The 18,976-nt window shown below is 49.3% G+C and overlaps 2 protein-coding genes across 5 annotated transcripts in view; both read left to right on the forward strand.

Annotated features, from left to right (window-relative positions):
• Window positions 1-3,118, forward strand: part of Slc7a8 (solute carrier family 7 member 8) — a 55,114-nt gene extending 51,996 nt beyond the window's left edge. For all 4 annotated transcript variants that reach the window (XM_020162599.2, XM_074068348.1, XM_020162601.2 and 1 more), the window contains 2 exons: window positions 470-647; window positions 1,155-3,118. In XM_020162599.2, the coding sequence (XP_020018188.1) occupies window positions 470-647; window positions 1,155-1,324 (348 nt within the window). In that variant the 3' untranslated portion in view covers window positions 1,325-3,118. The remainder of the gene's footprint in view (window positions 1-469; window positions 648-1,154) is intronic.
• A 5,050-nt stretch (window positions 3,119-8,168) lies between these two features.
• On the forward strand, window positions 8,169-10,444 carry Cebpe (CCAAT enhancer binding protein epsilon). Its single transcript, XM_020162592.2, has 2 exons — window positions 8,169-9,357; window positions 9,883-10,444. Exons 1-2 carry the CDS (start codon window positions 8,848-8,850, stop codon window positions 10,216-10,218), a joined length of 846 nt encoding a protein of 281 aa, XP_020018181.1. The 5' UTR covers window positions 8,169-8,847; the 3' UTR covers window positions 10,219-10,444.
• Window positions 10,445-18,976: the final 8,532 nt, after the last annotated feature.

Here is an 18,976-nt window from a genome sequence, read left to right on the forward strand (position 1 = left end):
TTAACAGGTTTCTCTTCTGCATTTTCTTGAGGGAAACAAATTGGGGCTGATCCTGGTGAGAGGGAGAGACATCCACCATGGTGCATCTAGATGAGGCCCTGCCTAGAAGTTATCAGAAGTCAGAAGCCAGACAGACCCAGGTCATTTCATTCCTGCCTCTCCTCCACCCTAGAACCCCAGCAAGTGCCTCATAGGCTTCTCTGGCTGCCACGGACACTTGACATAGGTCATGAAGCCTTATGTGATCCCACCTGGAAGGGAGGACATGAGCAATGAGAATTGTTCCTGTCACACTGGTCAAGTTCACCAACATTTGTTGACAAAGTATCTGCCCTATGAGCCTGAAGTGTGGGCTGCAGAGCAGAGTGAAGCCCAGCCTTTGCCTTCAAAGATGTGGGTGAAGAAGAGAGGATACCCTGATCCTGAGGGTGGTGGGGGCCACAAAGTTTACAGTGCCTCTGCTCCACAGATCAGCCTGCTGTTCCCCATCATCTACCTGCTCTTCTGGGCCTTCCTGCTGATCTTCAGCTTGTGGTCGGAACCAGTGGTGTGTGGCATTGGCCTAGCCATCATGCTGACAGGAGTGCCTGTCTATTTCTTGGGTGTATACTGGCAACACAAGCCTAAGTGTTTCAATGACTTCATTGGTGAGTCCTTCAGGCTCTGGGTAGCTAGAGGGCTTCCTGGGCTGGGAAAGAGTGGTCAGTGGTCTGAGAGGGAGCCATATGAGGTTCAGGAAGCAGAGGCTTACCTTCACCTGAGTCCTCCAGGCTCTGGAGAAGGAGTTGGGGCCAGCAATGGCACATGCTTTTCTGAAGACTTCTGGGGAGAGGAGAACAGCTGACATTCTCACACATACCTTAGTACTGCAAGAAAAGGCAGCTGTCAGCCATCCTGTGGGTGCTGCCCCTTATTGGGTACAGGCTAGCATAGGCCCTGGAATTGGAATGGGCTGAAGGAAGGCTGGGGCCTTAATGAGCAAGGGGCAGTCGACAGAAGATGTAGGAGGCAGACAAGGTGGTCATCTGGAGGAGGGAGTCTCTCAAATTACAGGTAAAACCTGGGGTGGAAGAGCTGGCTAGGGCCATGTGTGGATCATGGGGTCAGCAGAACACTCAGCACTGACCCAATTTCTGTGTGGTCTCCTTTCGCAGAGTCACTAACCCTGGTGAGCCAGAAGATGTGTGTAGTCGTGTACCCTCAGGTGGAAGAGGAGTCAGGGACAGATAGGGCAAGTGAGGACAGGGAGGAGGAGCAGCAGCTGCCAATCTACCAACCCACTCCCACCAAGGATCATGACTCAGAGGAACAGCCCGAGCCCTGAGGATCATCATCACCCCAACTGGCTACTCCCTCCTTCTGGTTTCTGCCTGGGTCCCCCCAGAACACACACACATACACTTCTACTTCTGTCGAGCAGGGCAGGACCTGGGTTTGAGTGGTGAAAAATTACAAAGACGACATTGATATTTATACCCAAAGAACCAGCCTCTCACCCCAGGGCCCATGTGCAAGGTCTCCACACCAGAGCTGTCCACACTCCAAGCATTAAAGGAGAGTGGACATGCCAAGGGTGCCCTACAGGGCCCTGCCTCTTGGGCCCACACCCCCAGGTGCCTCTAAGGGACCTGAGTTCACTACTGCCTTCCCTTCCCCATTCCTGAGCCCAAGAAATGCCTCAGTTCAGAGAGCAGTGGCAACCTTAGTGAGTTGGTCAGGGAAGACAGACTTAAGCGAATCTGTCACAACTAACTATCAGCTGGAAAGACTCAAACCCCTCTTTGTTCACCAGGGACCCAAAAGTCAGAGGGGATGCTTTCCTCCGCCCTCTTCCCCACTATATCCCAGCACCCTCCTCTCATCCTGTCCCAGAAAGGTTCCTTTCAAGACACCTCCTCCCAACTGAGCTATGGACCAAGAAGGAGGCCTACCCCCTCTCCCAGCCCCAGGCCAGGCCTGTGGAACACACCAGGAAAGGCTTACATTGCAGAAACCCAGCCCTGCCCCTGCCTCCTGCATCCTCCCCCCAATATGGTGCCAAAGCTTCTTGAAGCCAGAAAGGCTTATTACTCTCAGTGTAGTAGAAATGTCTCTCCTAGTGACAAAACTGCTCAGCTGTTTTGCTCCCTCCCCACCCATTGGAGAGGAGCAGTGATCCTCTTACCCCTGGAAGCTGTGCCCTCAACACACTCTCACAGAGCCAGTACTGCCAGCTGTCCCCCACCATGCCCTTTCCCTCCCCTGAACCTTGACCTGGGGTCCAGGTGTGAAGGATTTGCAAGCCCTTCAGGCCTGAAATGAGAGCCAAACCAGCTTAAAGTCACTCCCATCCAAGAATAGGGCCTAAAAATATTCTTATTTCTAACACCCAGGACAGACCTGGTGTTAAATGCCTTCCCTGGGAGGAAGGTGCTTTCCTACCTTCCCAGGGCTGCCATTCCACAACCTGGGGACTATGTGGGGAGAGTGTTTTGTAAAGGCCTGTTTCTCTCACCCCTACTCCCAACTCAAATGACCCTCCCTCCTTTCTGGTCTCACCACCGTCCCATCTGGGGACAGGATGAGAGGTCAGTGGCAGAACAGCAACCACTTTGGAGATCCTGAGAAAAACACCTTCCCAAAGGAAGGTGATGGTGTTTGCCTGGCCTCAAAGCTTCCCCAGCTACACCTGCTACCCCTCCCATTCCATCTGCTTAAACCACAATACCCAGAGGACCCCTCTTGGCTTGGGTCAGATCTCCCAGCTTCCCACCCAGCTTATCTGACCCCCAAATAGTGAGAGGCTGAGTTATGGCTTTTAAAGTGGACCCCAGACGGGCTGGAGCAGGCCTCTGGAGGACCAGGGGACCATTTTTCTGTTCCCTCTCTTCTCATTCCTCCAGTCTCCTCCCTCCTTCAATTATTTTTTTGTAAAGTAGATGCCTTACTTTTTGGATAAATATTTTTGAAGCTGGTATTTCTGTTTCTTTTGGATTTGTTAAATATAAGGTTGTTTTGGGGGTGGAGTTAGAGCCCTTATGAGAATCTTCTGTCATTGAGTTGGCTTAGGTTTCAGAGTTTTGTTCATTTGTTTTGTGGAGGTATTTTTTTCTTTTCATGTAATAAAACTTAAAATGAAGTTGATGGTGTTGATAATTAAATGACCTTCTGAAACAGAGTCAACACCACTGGGGGTTTTCTTCCTTAATCAGGAGGTCTTTGGTTGTCAGATTCCTTACTGAAAGCTGTTGACCTCCACATCTTCCAGCTGTCCCAGGGCCTTGGGGCCTGTACATTCAGACAACTGCCTCTCCATCCTTCTGTGGACTCCCAAAAGGTTCCTGAATTCCCACTGGTGTACTATCTGAGGCCTGCAAACTAACCAGGGAGAAAAGCAATCATTACCCAAGGTGGGAACAAAGCCCAAGTTCAAACCCCAGTCCCACTTAAAAACAAAAAAAAAAAAGAAGAAGAAGGAAGAGAAGGCAGGCTAAGTACCTCTTGGTGTTTCGGATTAACTGCAAGAGGAAGTTGATGGGACTAGCCCACGTCCTTTCTTCTGTCCCTCCCTTTCTGGGCAACCCTCCCACTGGCCTGTCCTGGGGCAGCGGCATTCCAGAGTCAGCTCTGATGACAGACCTAGGGCCTGTGGGAGGCCAGCAGGGTGGGGAGGTGGGGGAGAGACATCACCCTTCCCCATCTGGGGCATCGTGAGGACCCACACAAGGTTTGATGCCTCCACTGAGTCTCGGCCTGGCCTCAACACTCCTGCCTTGTAGCTGCTGTTCTTCCAGGCAGGCTGGAACTTGCCATCCACAGGCTCACTGAGCTGGGATGCCAGACACTTGGCTCCTGGGATCAGGTCAGCCACAAAACAGCTGTGTGTCCTTGGGCAAGTCACTTCACCTGTTTACCATTTTTTGAGGGGGCGGGGTTGGACCTAATCTCAAACAGTTTCTCAATGTTCTAATTTTAGGTTGTCCCTGAAGGGCAGAGGCCAGTCTTGTGCAGGAGGCTATCTTCCAAGCCTCATATCCATGTTTTTGAACCCCCTGTTCCTCAACACATACACTTTTCCTCTCCCTGGCCTGCCCTAGTTCTATTCTGTGTTGTCCCATTCCTCTCCAATCCCGTCACTGGATGGAGACACTTGTCCCTGCCCACCCCACCCTCTGTAAAGTGACTCCTGCTGATCTTTTCAACCTGGTCAAATGGGCAGATATGAGTTTCCTTCTGAGCCTGAGCAACATGCATTTATTTTTAACCTGGGTCTTTTCCCTGTCTTAACCTCACCAGCCACTTTAATGCTAGGAATTTCAGATGCTCTGAACTTAGAGAATTTGGGAACCTTTTGGACGTCATTGAAAAATCATGGCAGGGGCTGGTAGAGTGGCTCAAGTGGTAGAGCACCTCCAAGCATGAAGCCCGGAGTTCATACCCCAGTACCACCAAAAAAAAAAAAGAAAGAAAGAAATAAAATGCATTCATTTATTAATAATATAGTCACACCACAAATCTTTGACCATTGTGTCCAAAGACTTTGCTATATGTTGTGAGAATAGCAAAGTTATTGCTGAAATTTCTAAGGCAACACAGACTTCAACTATTTTTATCTCCGTATTCAGACATGCCAATCCATCTGTCCTTAATTTTAATCCAGGAAGTACAGTCACCATAGTTAAAGAGGCTCAAAAGAAGTGTCTGATCCCACCCTCAAAGATCTCACCCGGGAAAAGAAGCCAAGTAATGCTCATGACACAAGTATGTACACTTTCTGGCCTCTGCCCGCCCATTCCATGTTGGGTCCACCTACCCATGGACCTCCCCAGCTGGGCTGTGAGTTTCCAACATATCCTCAGAGCCTGTGCAGTGCTGGCACCTATGTGCTCAAAAACGCTGTGAAGGGCTAAAGGCGTGGCTCAAGTGGTAGAGTGCCCGCCTAGCAAGCAGCATGAAGCCCTCCCTGAGTTCAAACCCCAGTCCGGCAAAAAGAAAAAAGAAAACACTCTTCAAAATGAGGTGACATACCAGACAGAACTCTGCTTTGGAAACACAGGTAGAATGGCAGTGTGAGGTCAAGGGGAAGGAGACTTAACGTTCACTGAGACCAGTCATTTTATATCCATTACTTTATTCAAAGTTTAATTAGACAACCCTATGAAAGAGGCATTACTACTGCCATTTTATAAGTAAGAGATTAAGCAGCTTGTCCAAGGTCATCAAACTGGTGACAGGAGCCAGTGTTTAGCCCGGCTCTCTCTGATACTTCACAACCATACTCAGCCATCTCCCTGGTTCACCAAGGAGGTGGTGCTTGAAAGAGGCCTGTCACAAAGTCACAAGTGGTACACACGTTCATTGTTTTAGTTATTCCAAACAGGTAGCAACTGCCTCTGCAACAGGAAAATGATCCTGCTGAGTGGGAAAGGCTTCTGTCCACTCCTGAGCAAGAACTCCCCCTAGCCCTGGGCTGGTGCTGCTCTCTCACCTCACTCCCTCCTCCTACCCAGAGCCCTCTTCCCTCCCCTAACATCTGCCACAGTCCAAACCCTGTTACTGGGAAACACTGATGTCAGTATGTAGGCCAGCATCAGCACCATCCAGGGAGGCAGGGCCCAGGTCACTTATCTCTCCATGTCCCAAGCTGCCCGCTTTCTCATTTCCTGCTTCTCTATTTGCACACCTTCCCACTTCCTCCAGCACCCACTTAGCTGCTTCCCCCTCCCCATGGTAGCTGACAGGGTGAAAGAGGTTCTCTGAGGCACACAGCAAGCCCCTTTCCATCCATTTGGCCTTGTGCCATTTCAAGCACAAGCCCAAAACCCTTTCTGAGATCAAAAACACATCCTCTGGTGACTTTGGGCAGCTCAGCCTCTTAGCCTTGTTGATGAAGTTGGGATTAAAAATACTGTCTGCATTGACTTCCTTCCTACTTAACTCACAACAATGGTCAACATGGAAAAGCAAATGTTTCAATGATTGAAAAGGCATAATTTAGTTGGGCACAGGTGGCTCACATCTGTAATCCTCACTACTCTGAGGCAGAGATCAGGAGAATCCAGGTTCTATCTCGAGGCTGTATCTTGAAAAAAAACACAAAATAGGGTTAGAGTGCATGCCTAGAAAGCATGAAGCCCTAAATTCAAACTCCAGTACTGCCAAAAGAAGAAGAAAAGAAAAGGCATAATTTATCAGACAATACAGGCTAACCATTATTTCAAAGTCAGGGAGGGGATAAAATTTCTCATTCTTGAGAGAAGGCTTTAGCACCAGTCCTTTGGGCCTACCCATCCTCCCAGTAATCTGACTCTACGTCCCCCATCCTGGCCCTATTTCCTCTCCCTGCTTCCCAATATCAAGGCTGAGAGAAGCTGCCCTCTGCTGTCCACCTGATTCCAAACCATATTAGCCCACTAAATCCAGAATTCGGGCCTCAATATTGCCACCTAGTGGTCAATAGAGGCACCAAATCAAAGTTGCTTGGTTTTGGTACCTGCTTGGTACAGAGTCCTTTGAAATGAGGAAGAAAAATCTTCCCACGGACTTCCTGAGACCTGTCTCTGGGATACATGCTGATCTCCCCATGCCATCTTAGGGTTTTTGAAGAAAGCATATCTGCCATACCTCAATTTGTGCTCAGAGAACACTTGGGGCAGGTGTCAGGGTAGGGAGGATGGAAAAGGAGAATACTATCTACAGGAGTAATTTGTCTGACTTGTAGGCAAGTTACATTTGCAGTTTTGACCTTAGTGTTCAATGCCACATGTATCCCACCAGTAGTTTCCCCCTCTGCGGCCCCTCACAGTGACCTGGTCCTTGGTGTACCCAACTTATAAAAATTTCTGGAACCCCACAGGACAACCTCAAGCATTTGTTGATAATAAAAGTAGAGTTGGGTGTGGTGATACATACTTGTAATCCCAGTACCCAGGAGGCTGAGGAAGGAAAATCATGAGTTCCAGACCAGCCTGACCTATATAACAAGACTCTATCTCAAAAAAAAAAAAAAAAAAAAAAAAGGAACACATTTTTATGTGTCTTTTTTCTTTTTTTTTTTTTTTTTGAGTGGGACTGAGGATTGAACTCAGGACTCAGGGCTTCACACTTATAAAGTAGGCACTCTACTACTTGAGCCACATCTCCAGTCCATTTTGCTCTGTTATTTTGGAGATGGGATCCCTCAAATTGTTTCCCCAGGCTGGCCCCCAAACTGTGATCCTTCTGATCTCAGCCTCTCAAGTAGCTTGGGAACCACCAGCCCAGCTACAGCTACCCCCCCACCCCCTGCCTTTTTTTTTTTTTTTTTCCTGTACTGGAGCCTGAACTCAGGGTCTATACCTTGAACTACTCCAGCAGTCTTTTTTTTGTGAAGAGTTTTTTCTAAATAGGGTCTTGTGAACTATTTTTCCGGACTGGCTTCGAACTATGATCCTTCTGATCTCTGCCTCCTTAGTAACTAGGATTACAGGCATGAGCCACCAGCCCAGCTACAGCCCCTTTTGAAGATGAAATCTGACAGGTAAATGCAGAGCAACAGGTGCCTTTGATAGGAAAGAGCAAGTTGTTCCCAAAGGAAAAAGAAAAGAGAAGTTGAAGGGCAGCACAAGATCAAGAAGTATAGAGAGGGAGCTACAGGCTTCTCCTAGAGACTCTGAAACAGAGCCCCAGGAAAAGGTGATGACAAAAGAGAAGGCTTCTCAAGCCTACAAGAGGAAGTGGACCCAAGAGACACGCACTGGAGGTCAGAGAACGGCCATGCAAAAGGAAAGACAGCAAACTGAGCTGCAGCAAGCTCCGAGCCTGCAGCCCAGTGTACAGGAAGTGGAAGGCAGAGCCTCGGGCTCAGAATGGGGGCGAAGTGCCAGCTTGAGCCTCGTGCAGTGCAAGGCAGCTGGAAGAGTGGTGCTAGAGCCACCAGAAGAGCATGGTTATTGGTTCTGGGGTTGCAGCCTGCCTGGGCCTAGGGTACAGGGCCCAGGTTCTACCGAGGTACCTCAGCAGGGTCCAGGAAAGCCAAGAACTGTGCCAGGCTGCTAGAAGTTGCCAGGATTGGAGACATGCCGGTGTTTGGGTTCCTGCACAGCCCCTGTGCAAAAACCCAGCAAATGAGCACACCCTGTACCAGGGCCCAGGCCCCCACATCTGGCTTGTTCCTAGAACCTAAACCTACTTCCTAAACCCCTCAAACAACACTCCCTGGACTGCACCCAGGAGAATGCTCTGGGAGGTGGGGCTACAGAAGGAACTGACTGACCAGGGGGTAGGTGGAGCTCTGCACTGGGGGGACAGAGAGGAAGGCGTGTCAAGGGAGGAGTTCGGGACAAGCTGGGGGTCAGCACTGGAGGAGGGCTTTATTCACTCTGACTGGGTACCTCATTCTGCACAGAATTTTTTGGAAGTTGGAGGAAGGAGGACATTCAGAGTGGGTGTCACTCATAGCAAGGATTTGGACTCCCCTGAGTTTAAGAGGAGAGAGGGGAGGCATTCCCCAAAACAGCAGCTCCTAGAACCCTTGGCTGGGGCCTCACCAAAGAGTGCCCCAACTGCTAAGTAGGCCTGGGGCCCCCTTTCTCAAAGGCCTGCATCCCTCCCTCTGGGGTGTGCCCTGCCCCTCCCTGAGTCACACCAGGGAGAGAGAGGGGAAAAAAGGGAAGAGAAGAGAGGCATTGACTACAGAGGAAGGAAAAGGAAGCAGAGCAGAGGAGGGAGGAGAGAAGCCACACAGGAGTGGGTTACAGAAGGGACCAGAGAGGGCAGATCTAGGGCAGATCTAGGGCAGGGGGAGATCAAGTAAGGGCAGGCTAAGCATCCCAAGGGGTGCCCCAAGAGCAAGGCCCAGGGGCGGGGAGCCAAGGGGGCGGGCCGGCTATGTCCCACGGGACCTACTATGAGTGTGAGCCCCGGGGTGGCCAGCAGCCACTTGAATTTTCAGGAGGCCGAGCTGGACCCGGGGAGCTAGGGGACATGTGTGAGCATGAGGCCTCCATTGATCTCTCTGCCTACATCGAGTCTGGGGAGGAGCAGCTACTCTCGGACCTTTTTGCCATGAAGCCAGCACCTGAGGGCCGAGGCCTTAAGGGTCCTGGAACTCCTGCCTTCCCCCACTACCTGCCGCCTGACCCACGGCCCTTTGCTTACCCTCCACATACCTTCGGGCCAGACAGGAAGGCATTGGGGCCTGCCGTCTACAGCAGCCCAGGGAGCTATGACCCCAGGGCTGTGGCTGTAAAGGAGGAGCCTCGCGGGCCAGAGGGCAGTCGAGGTGCCAGCCGAGGTGGCTACAATCCCCTGCAGTATCAAGTGGCACACTGTGGACAGACGGCCATGCACCTGCCCCCAACCCTGGCAGCACCCAGTCAGCCCCTGCGTGTCCTCAAGGTAAGAGCAAGTCAGTTCTCTCTACCACCTGGGGGCTGGGGCAAGACCAGGGTAGATAGGGGACTTTGAGCTCCCCACTTATACTAATGAGTCTGTTTGGTGTCACTACTAGACCAAGAACTCCTTGTTTCTTTCTCTGTAAATTCACTCTGGCCCTGAACACCAGGTCCCAAAGACCCTGTGGCAAGCTTACCTGCCCTGATCTCAGGCCTTTCTCTTGTTTCTCTGCTGCCTGCTTCTAGAAGAGGGATTGCCTGCTGATTCTAGAACAGGAGTTTCACTGAGGGAAAGTCCTCAGGGAGTGGGAGGGCATGAAAGGGAGTATTGGTCTCTGCAGAGCCTTGTGCATTGGGGTTCTCCCACAGAGGCGAGGCAATGTCTGTTTTTACCATGAGGCAGGAGCTGGCTCGGAATCCTGTATACTTTTGATGCCCAAAGTGTGCCATAGCTGTTGGGATCCCTGCCCTCCCCCCACTCTGCCTCCTGGTGGAACCTCACCTCTCTGTCCTATGCCTTACTTTCCAGGCCCCTCTGGCCGCTGCTGCGCCCCCCTGCAGTCCCCTCCTCAAGGCACCCTCCCCAGCTGGCCCTTCGCACAAGGGCAAGAAAGCAGTGAACAAAGACAGCCTTGAGTACCGGCTGCGGCGAGAGCGAAACAACATCGCTGTGCGCAAAAGCAGGGACAAGGCCAAAAGACGCATTCTGGAGACGCAGCAGAAGGTGTTAGAGTACATGGCAGAGAATGAGCGCCTGCGCAGCCGCGTGGAGCAGCTCACCCAAGAGCTGGACACCCTCCGCAACCTCTTCCGCCAGATCCCTGAGGCTGCCAACCTCATCAAGGGTGTGGGGGGCTGCAGCTGAGCCTGCTGATGGACTGTGGGCCACTGGCCTAACCCTGGGGAACCCCACCCTCCTGGGACGCTAGAGCCTTTCACAGTCTAAACCCAAGACATAGACCATAGACAATGGCAGAGGGTGACTAGGGATGGCAGAATCCATAATGATTCTGTGGCTGAATAAATTGCACTGTGACTTGGTGCTGGAGGTGTTCACTGGGCCTGGGCCTGCTTCTGGGGTGGGAAGGATTTGTTGGCCTGGAGGGCAGAGAATGTATGAGATTATATCTATATACCTCTGGGTGTCCAATGTTGCCCACAGCCCTTTCCCAGCACACTGTGCACCCAGACAATGGGTCTACCACTCTGATCTTCTGACATCTTGCCTGGCTGTCCTCCCACCCACCCATTCTGCCTTTCTGTAAGCTGAAGGCATTCTCCCTACCATACTTCCACCACATAAGCAGAACCTGGAGCACCCTCTGAATTCTTTCCTGATAGAGCCATGAGGCTTATAGAGTGTTCCTAGCACCTCACATTCTCTGTACCCATGCCTACTGAATCAGACCTGCTCTGTCTCAAGGTATAGGTCTGGGAACTCCTGCCCCAGGTGAGCAAGGGAAAATATGGCCTCTGCCATATTTATAGTGCCAAGTTCTATCACTTCTCTTCAATTCCACAGCCTCAGTGTACCAGAGTCACCCACTCACTCCCATCTGTTTCACTTATCCTCTAGAGGTCTGATTCCCTAACACTGAGAACCTGAGTGACTGGGGGAGGAAGCAGTTGGGAAGAATCAGTGAGACCTGATTTTATGTGAGAACACTTATATTGAGGAGGAGGAGGATGATCTAACTTTGCCTGGGAAGCCCCACTGTTCGAAGAGTTTCCTTTTTTCGTAGAACTACAATACAACCTAGGAAGCAGAATAGTACAGTAATTAAGAGCCTCTGTTTGCATCTCCTTCTGCTACTTTCTGGCTGTCTGACCTTGAGCTAATTACTTCTCCTTTCAGTGCCTCAGTTTCCACATCTGGAAAAAAAATGGGAGTAATTTGAATACTCATCTCATAGTTTTATTATATTCATAGGGAAAAAGAAGCTGGCACATTGTGAACATGAATTTTTGTTATGATTCCATTTTGCTACAACTGAAAGAACCTCAGAGATCTCACCTAAACTGTTCATTTTGCAGATGAGGAAACTGAGGCCTCAGAGAAGGGAAGAGACTTGCCCAGAATCAAGAGAATATTTAGAGGCAGAATCAAAATTAGCTCCATAAAATCACAGATCTCAAGAGGTGCTGAGAGAGACCTCAAGAGATCATCTGGTGAGCTTTGCCTTCACACAAGTAAGATAGTGTGAGCCACATCTTATAGATAAAGCAGGGAGGCCAGGGGTAATAACAAACAGACTGACTCCTGAAGCTCACTCAGTGCCTTGCTGTTTTGGTACATGGCACCTGTCTCTCTCCTCCATACTCACCTCCCTCCCTCAAGGATGTACAACACAGTGGGGCACATTTGTCTAGCATGCAGGAAGCCCCTGAGTTCAAGCCCCTGCAGGAAAAAAAAAAAATCATGAGTTGACAGCATCAGAGACCAGGAATGTCTCTCTTAAGCCACTTCTGCGAAAGCCTGAGCTAGACTTCAAGAAATAAGTCTCTGAGAGGGTGAAACTTGTATCTGAATCATCCTACGAGCCTAACCACTGCCCTCTCTTCAGCAGACCTAAGTGGTACAGCTCTCCTGCATTCCAGGCATCCATGTGCACCAGGTCTACCTCAGCCAGGACGTAGCCCCAGGTCTGGTTTGAGGGTGTAGATTTGAACCTTCAGGTGGATGGACTGACTGACGGGAGATGCCTGAGTTTAGGAGGGAGGTGCCCATCTCTGTGGCACCTGGGAGAATCCTCTCACCTTCCCTTCAGCCCAGGGGGAATAGGTTGCATAAGGGGGATTGCACAGAGTGCAGCAAGTGACTCAATCTCCAGATCTCCTCTTCTAAACTCAAGACCACTGCTCCATGACTTCTTTTCAATGCACTGGATGGTGGGACCTGGGTTACTTCAACCTCCAGCTTCTTTCCCACAGCTCTGAGCTGCATCTTCTCCCAGCTCTCCACCCCATCACCTCTCAGGACAGGTGCCTGGGTAGAAGCATTCTGACTGGTACCAAAGCTGGAGAAGAGCCACCTCTTCAGTGGGATCCCAGCTGGATGTGACATGGAGCAGCCCAGCACACCCACTCCTGTCAGATCATATGCCAGGGAGATAATTTACAGCCAGAAAGAGGCTCTCAATCCTACTTCAACTGGTTTTGACTAAAGTAATGTATTTATCAAGTATTTGTCGAGCATTTTTTTTGCGAACAAGACAAGTTCTCAGCTGAAGAGGTTGGAAGAAAAAGGCTGAAATAAATTAAGTGTGTTTACTATCTCCTGGGCCTCTCCAGGTCTCCCCTCTACCCTTTCTTACCCTACTCCCCTCCTGGGCGACTGCCTCCCTAAGTTATCTGGGTTCCCAGGACCGTGAGAAAGACTTACAGGAGTAGAGGGAGGCACACCCTCCCTGCAGGCCCCTCTCACAGGATTTCCTCTCCGGTTCCCTTAGCACCCCACTATGGGAGCCCAGGTACTTCACCACTCCTGTGGCTTTCCCTCAGTTCTGTGCTTTCACACCTTTATAAAGTCTTTTCATTCAATGCTCCATTAACCCATTTTAATGTGCCCATGGAGAAAATCCAATAAAGAAATAGGAAGAGAGGTCATTTTAAGGAAGGCCTCTCAGAGGAAGTGACTTTGAAGTTGAAACCTGAAAAATTTCAAAAAGAAGGCTGATGTGTCATTGGGTTAAGTGTGAGCAGAAGGAAAGAAAATGCAAAAGGTGTCAGTGACCAAGGAAAAGAAAGGAAGCCCAGTGTGGCTAGCTGAATTGAAAGAAAGACAAAGGGGTAAGCAAGAAAAATGCCTCTTTTGCTACAGACAGGAGTTGCAAATTACTTTCTTGCTATTCCTTCTGCCAAGGAGGACAAGCCCTAAAAACGTAAGAAGCTGGGGAGGAGTAGAGAACAAACTTATCTCTGCCTCTGCTGTTGGGGAGCCATAGAAGAAAGGGCAGCAGAAAGGAGCCTAGAGAAGGGCAGTTAACCAATCCCTGCCTGGGTTTAGAAAAGCTTCAGATCTGGGAATTGTGGACCTTTGAAAACCAGCAAAGTAAAGCCCCAGCAGCACACGTGCATGCATTCCTCTTGCTTTAGAACCGAGTCGGGCCCACTTTTCCTTCTTGAGCTAGGGACCAGGATGAGAGTTCTGAACTGAGACAGGATCTCAGCCACAAGGAAGCTACAAGGAGAAGGAAGCCAGGGGAGATGCCGAGAAGAGGGAGGAAGCTGCCCAAGGTGAGTCTGCCAAGGTCAGTGGGCTGTGGTGGTGGTGGCTTGTGAAAACTGCCCCCCCTTGCTGGGTGCACACCTCCCTCCCCCCACCATACAGATTGCCAAATGCCTAGGCCCCCAGGGCCCCCATCCCGGTGTTGCAAGATCCCGGTTGGGGTTGTGGTGGAAAGGGGCCTCTTCACCTCCACCCCTTGCCCTGTTCCAAGCCAGTGAGGGGACTCAGGAATGGTGGTATAAGAAATATCAGAGCTGAGGCCCAGTACACTTCTCTAGAACCCTCACCAGCCCCCAGTAGGCAGACCTGTCCTCCAAAGTGAGAGTGGTCTCACCTGGACAGAACTCCTGTACAGGCTGGGACTATAGCTCAGTGACAGAGCACTTGCCTAGTATTCGAAAGGTGCTGGGTTTCATTCTCAGCACCACAAAACAAAACAAAACAAAACAAGGGCCCTGATGTAGGTAGAGTCAAGACATACATAGAATGGATCCATCATCCCTGTACCCTGAATGCTAAGTTTTATCCTGAAGGCTAAGCTTCACCCTGAAGGCCCAAACTGTCCAAAACCCCTGTTGCCTCCCACACCTAGTGGCACTGTCACCCCTGGCCAGGCCAGCCAACCCTGCTGCAATCAGGACGGTTTGCAAAACGCCTGCTAGCTCCCCCTTTGTCACCATCTGAGGTTAGGACTGTACTTGGGAGATAAGCTCAGGCCCCACCCGCTGGTCCCCGCAGACTGCTGGCCTGCTGCAATCGGGATGGTTTGCAAAACCCCTGCTAGTTCCAGCTCTGTCACCATCTGAGGCTTGCTAGGGCTGCACTCCAAGATAAAGTCCAGTCCACCCACTGGCTCTGCCTTCCAAACCTCACAGCAGTGTGGCCCCAAGAGACAGAGTTTCTCAAAGTCACATACGGTCTGGAAGCTTTACTTTGGCCAGTGCAAGGACCCTGCTCTCTGGTGTTCCTCTCCACTCATAGCCTCACCTTTGCATCCTGCCATCCCCTCCTCAGTCTCCATCTACTCTCCCCACCTTCCATCTTCCATTCTCACCTCCGCCTTCTCACCACATTTATTCATTCATTTGCTAAAAGTGAAAATATTTATTGAACACCTACTCTGGGCCACTTTATGTGTTGTAAGAGCTAAGGATAAATAAGGACAATTCTTGTCCTTGTGGACTCTGCAGATTAGTGAGGATGACAGACAAACATGATACCACAAATACATAAATCTAGACTGTGGGCAGTGCTATGTGGCAAAAGTAAGAGATGACCAGTGACATACATTTATGTTTTGGTCAGTAGTGGGGTTTGAACCCAGGACCTCACACTTGCTAGGCAGGCACTCTACCACTTGAGCCACTTCACTGGTCCTTTTTTGTGTTGGATATTTTCAAGATAGGGTCTCTTGAACCATTTGTCTGGGCTGGCCTCAAACCAAGATCTTCCTGATTTCTGCCTCCTGAGTAACTAGGATTACATACATGAGTGAGCCACCAGCACCTGGCTTTTTTTTTTTTTTTTGCGGTACTGGGGCTTGAACTTAGGGCCTTCACCTTGAGCCACTCCACCAGTCCTTTTTCTTGATGGGTTTTTTTGAGATAGGGTCTCGCAAACTATTTGCCCAGGCTGGCTTTGAATGGTCATTCTCCTGATCTCTGCCTCCTGAGTAGCTAGGATTACAGGTGTGAGCCACCAGCACCCAGCCATTTGTTTGTTTTGAGACAAGTTCTCACTATGTAGCCCAGGCTGGCCTTGAACTCATGATCCTCCTGCCTGAGCCTCCCAAGTGCTGGAATTACAAGTGTGTACCACTATGCCTGGCACTGGTGACAATTATTAATGAGGGCACCTGATTTAAATGTGAAAGTTGGGAGAGGCTCCTTTGAGCGAGTAACACAGCAGGTATCTAAGAAGTGAGAAGGAATTTGTTGGCAGAGGCAAGGTTCCCAGCATAGAGAGAAATACATACAAAGACCCCTAAACAGATCTCTTCCAATCACTGGCAGAGGCTGGAGCAGAGAGTAGACTGAGGGGGAGAAGGATTCTGGGGTTGTAGCAGAAGGGAGCTGAGACCAGAGCTCCCTTAGGTAGGATCCAGAGTATCAGAAGGACTGACCTCCAAGGGAAGAGGACTTTCCCTCTGTTTTAAGGAGAAAGAGAAGAGATGGCAAGAAGCCAATACAAACATATTTGTATCAGGCTTTTATTTTCTCTCTGAGAGAAAAGGTAACTAAAAGTGGCTAAACTGGAGGGGAGGCTGGAAGCTTGAAGGTATAAAAGCTCAGATGCTGAGTGTAAAAGAGGGAGCTGACTGCTGAGATTTCTGACTTGGAAAAGCACAGTTTGAAACTGATGAGCATTTTAGAGTCTGTCCTCTGGGACAATTTCCTCCAGTGGGCCTTAGCTGCTCAGGAACAAGTAGAGACCTGTGTTGGATCCATCTAGGGTTGGTGCTTAACCAGAGAGGTGTCATGGAAAGGAAATGCGGTAGGGGAGTTGAGGGCATTTTGGAAAGAAGGATTGCAATGATGAGCCTGGGACCTCAAACAGGGAAGGGGTGACATAAATACAGGAAGAGTCACGGTTCCTCAGTGAGCTTGTCCAACAACTGCAGTGAACTAATTTAGCAAACGAACCATAAGAAAAGGAGATCATATCAGAAAGGGGGATGTTTGATTCAGTTATTTCGTAGGTGCTGCAGTTTCTGGTGATGATAAGATTCTGGGTGGGCCTGGAGTGACCCACTAGAGTGGAATGGAGGAGAAGGTTAGAGATGACAGGATGAAGGTCAGTTGGACACAGCTCCACTATCACCACCTGCTGTGACTGCATTTCTCATCCCTATCCTCTCTCACACCCCACCTAGTTCCTCATCAAACTCCTCTCCTTATCCCTAACTTCTTACATACACAGTCTTCCTTCTCTTCTTCACCACCTCCCTCACTTCTATTCTTTAGTCTAACCTCATCCTCTCTTACTCCTTCTTCCCCTCTCTTTATCCCCATTCTCTTTCCTTGTCATCATCTTCTCTCCACCCCCTCCTTTTCTCCTGATCCTCTTTCTTTCATTATACTATTATCTCCCCTCCTCTCTGTACACTTGAGAAGCAGTGTTGCATGGTGGGTTAAAGTCTGTGCTCAGGAGCCCATGTGGGTTGGAATCTTACTCTGTCATTTACCACCTATGTACATTGCTTAATTATGCTGTGCCTCAATTGTAAAGTTGAGATAATAAATAATAGTATCTACCTCATAAGGTTGTTGGAAGAAATACTTGAGTATAAAGTGCTTGGAACAATGTCAGGGCACAAAGAGTGCTTAATAAAATGATTCTGGTTCTCACTCTCTCACCTGACCTCCTTGGTCTTTCATCTTCAACTTCCCACCTCCACTATCCCTCCATGGCTACTTCATATGCCTTCATACAGTCAGAGATGAATAAAACTCAGCTCCTGCCTAAAGTCTGGCAGAAACACACACACACACACACACACACACACACACACACAAGTCAGGATACAGCCAGACATGAGGGTGCATGCTTGTAATCTCAGAACTTTGGAGGTGGAGGTAGGAAGAGCATGAGTTCCAGGCCAGCCTGGACTACATGGTGAGATCTTGTCTCTTCCCCCACACCCTCCAAAAATCAAAATAATATAATAAGTGCTACTTCAAAGATGTGAAAGAAATGTTATTGGAAAACAGAGGACATGCAAATGAACTCTGCCTGGAGAAGTAAAGAAAAGTCCCCATGTGGTGAAGTAGCTCAAGTGGAAGAGCACCTACACTGTAGTAGGGAGGAGGGCAAGAAAAGAAACAGACAGGCTGTGTTCTGACAAGACAGGGGGAGGGGATAGCAAAGCAGAGAGATAAAACTTAAAGAATTGAAACATGAAGGTCATATAGCACTGGGGAAATAAAATAGCCAATGAAGTCACATGCAGCCACAAGTGGGTTGATCTTTGCTTTTTGCTTCTGTAACCTGCTTGCAAGGGAAGGTGAGGCCTCTTTGTTCTCGGGCTCAGCCTTTGGACACGAGTCTGCTGGGTCTGTGCTGGCACAATAAAATGTTGATTCCTGCTAAACTGCCTCAGTGTCCCCTATCTCAGCTCGTAATTTCCCGCAACAACAGAGCAAGCATGAGGGTCCTGAGTTCAAACCCCAGTACTGTCAAAAAAGAAAAAAGACTGAAATATAAATTCTGAAGAAAAGAAAGAAGGAAGGAAGGGAGAGAGGGGGGGAAAGAGAGAGAAAGAAGGAAGGAAGGAAAGAAAGCAAGCAAGCTCAGTGGTAGAGTGTCTAGTATGTGAAAGGCCCTGGGTTCAAAATCCAGCACTGCAAAAAGAAAGAAAAAGTCTCAATGAGCAGATAATTTGGATCTTGAAAAAAATGAGGAAAGGAAGGAAGGAAAGAAGGAAGGAAGGAGGGAGGGAGGGAGAGAAAAGAGTGCAAGGGCAGGAAAGAGGTGTTCCAATAGAAGAAACATAAGGTGTTTCTTTAGATATCTCCTGTATCTGTGTAGGTTCTCAACAAACTCACACCCTGTGTTAAGTCTGTGAGCTTCACAGAACCTGCTTAAAGGCTTGTGGGGGAGGGAAACTAAGGTGTTCTGTGTTTTTTCTGCTAGAGTGTTCAAAGTTCATTCATATGCATGAAGTTAAGAACAGTTCCTGGGCTGGCGATATGGTTCAAGTGGTAGAATCCTGAAAGCACAAGACCCTGAGTTCAAACCCCAGTACTGCCAAAATTGATTAATTAATTAATTAAAAATAAATAAATAAACCCCACAAATACACACAGCAACAGTCCCTGTGCTGGCAGAGGCAGGCCCTCTCTCAGCTGGCCAGAAGGGAGCAGCAAAGCACTTAGGAGTGACTGGTTGGAAAGTCAGGCAGATTTTGAATCCATCACACAAATCCTACCCAGGAGTTTTCTCAGGGAAAAAAGGCTTCAGACCTTTGGAGAAAACTAGGTTTGTCTTAGAGAAAGAACAAGAATCCCGTAAAAGTGTGTTGTATTTTTTAATATTCTTGTAGTCGGGTGAAATCCTAGCTACTTAGGAGGTTGAGATCCAGAGGATTGTGGTTCAGGGCTAGCCCAGGCAAATAATTCATGAGACCTCCATCCCCAAAATAATCAGAGCAAACAGACTGGAGGTGTGGCTCAAGCAGTAGAGTGCCTGCTTTGCGAAGCCCTGAGTTCAAACTCTAGTACCACAGAAAAAAAAAAAAAGAAGGAGTTTGGGAGTGGAGGGAAGGACATTAAGCCAACAGTTTTGGAAGACCCTTCCTGTGAGATTGGTCCCTTCCGCTCTGGCAGGTGTGGAATTTGGGCCAGAGATGTTAAAAAAGGCTCCCCAGGGAGGGAAGAAGTGGGATCCCAGAGGGGAA

Source organism: Castor canadensis, chromosome 3 (genome assembly GCF_047511655.1).
Source record: "Castor canadensis chromosome 3, mCasCan1.hap1v2, whole genome shotgun sequence".
Taxonomy (NCBI): Eukaryota; Metazoa; Chordata; class Mammalia; order Rodentia; family Castoridae; genus Castor; species Castor canadensis.

Coding starts and splice junctions, on each gene's coding strand:
- Cebpe (XM_020162592.2), top strand. CDS start 8,848: ATGTCCCACGGGACCTACTATGAGTGTGAGCCCCGGGGTGGCCAGCAG. Junction 9,358..9,882: donor AGCCCCTGCGTGTCCTCAAG/GTAAGAGCAAGT, acceptor CTTACTTTCCAG/GCCCCTCTGGCCGCTGCTGC.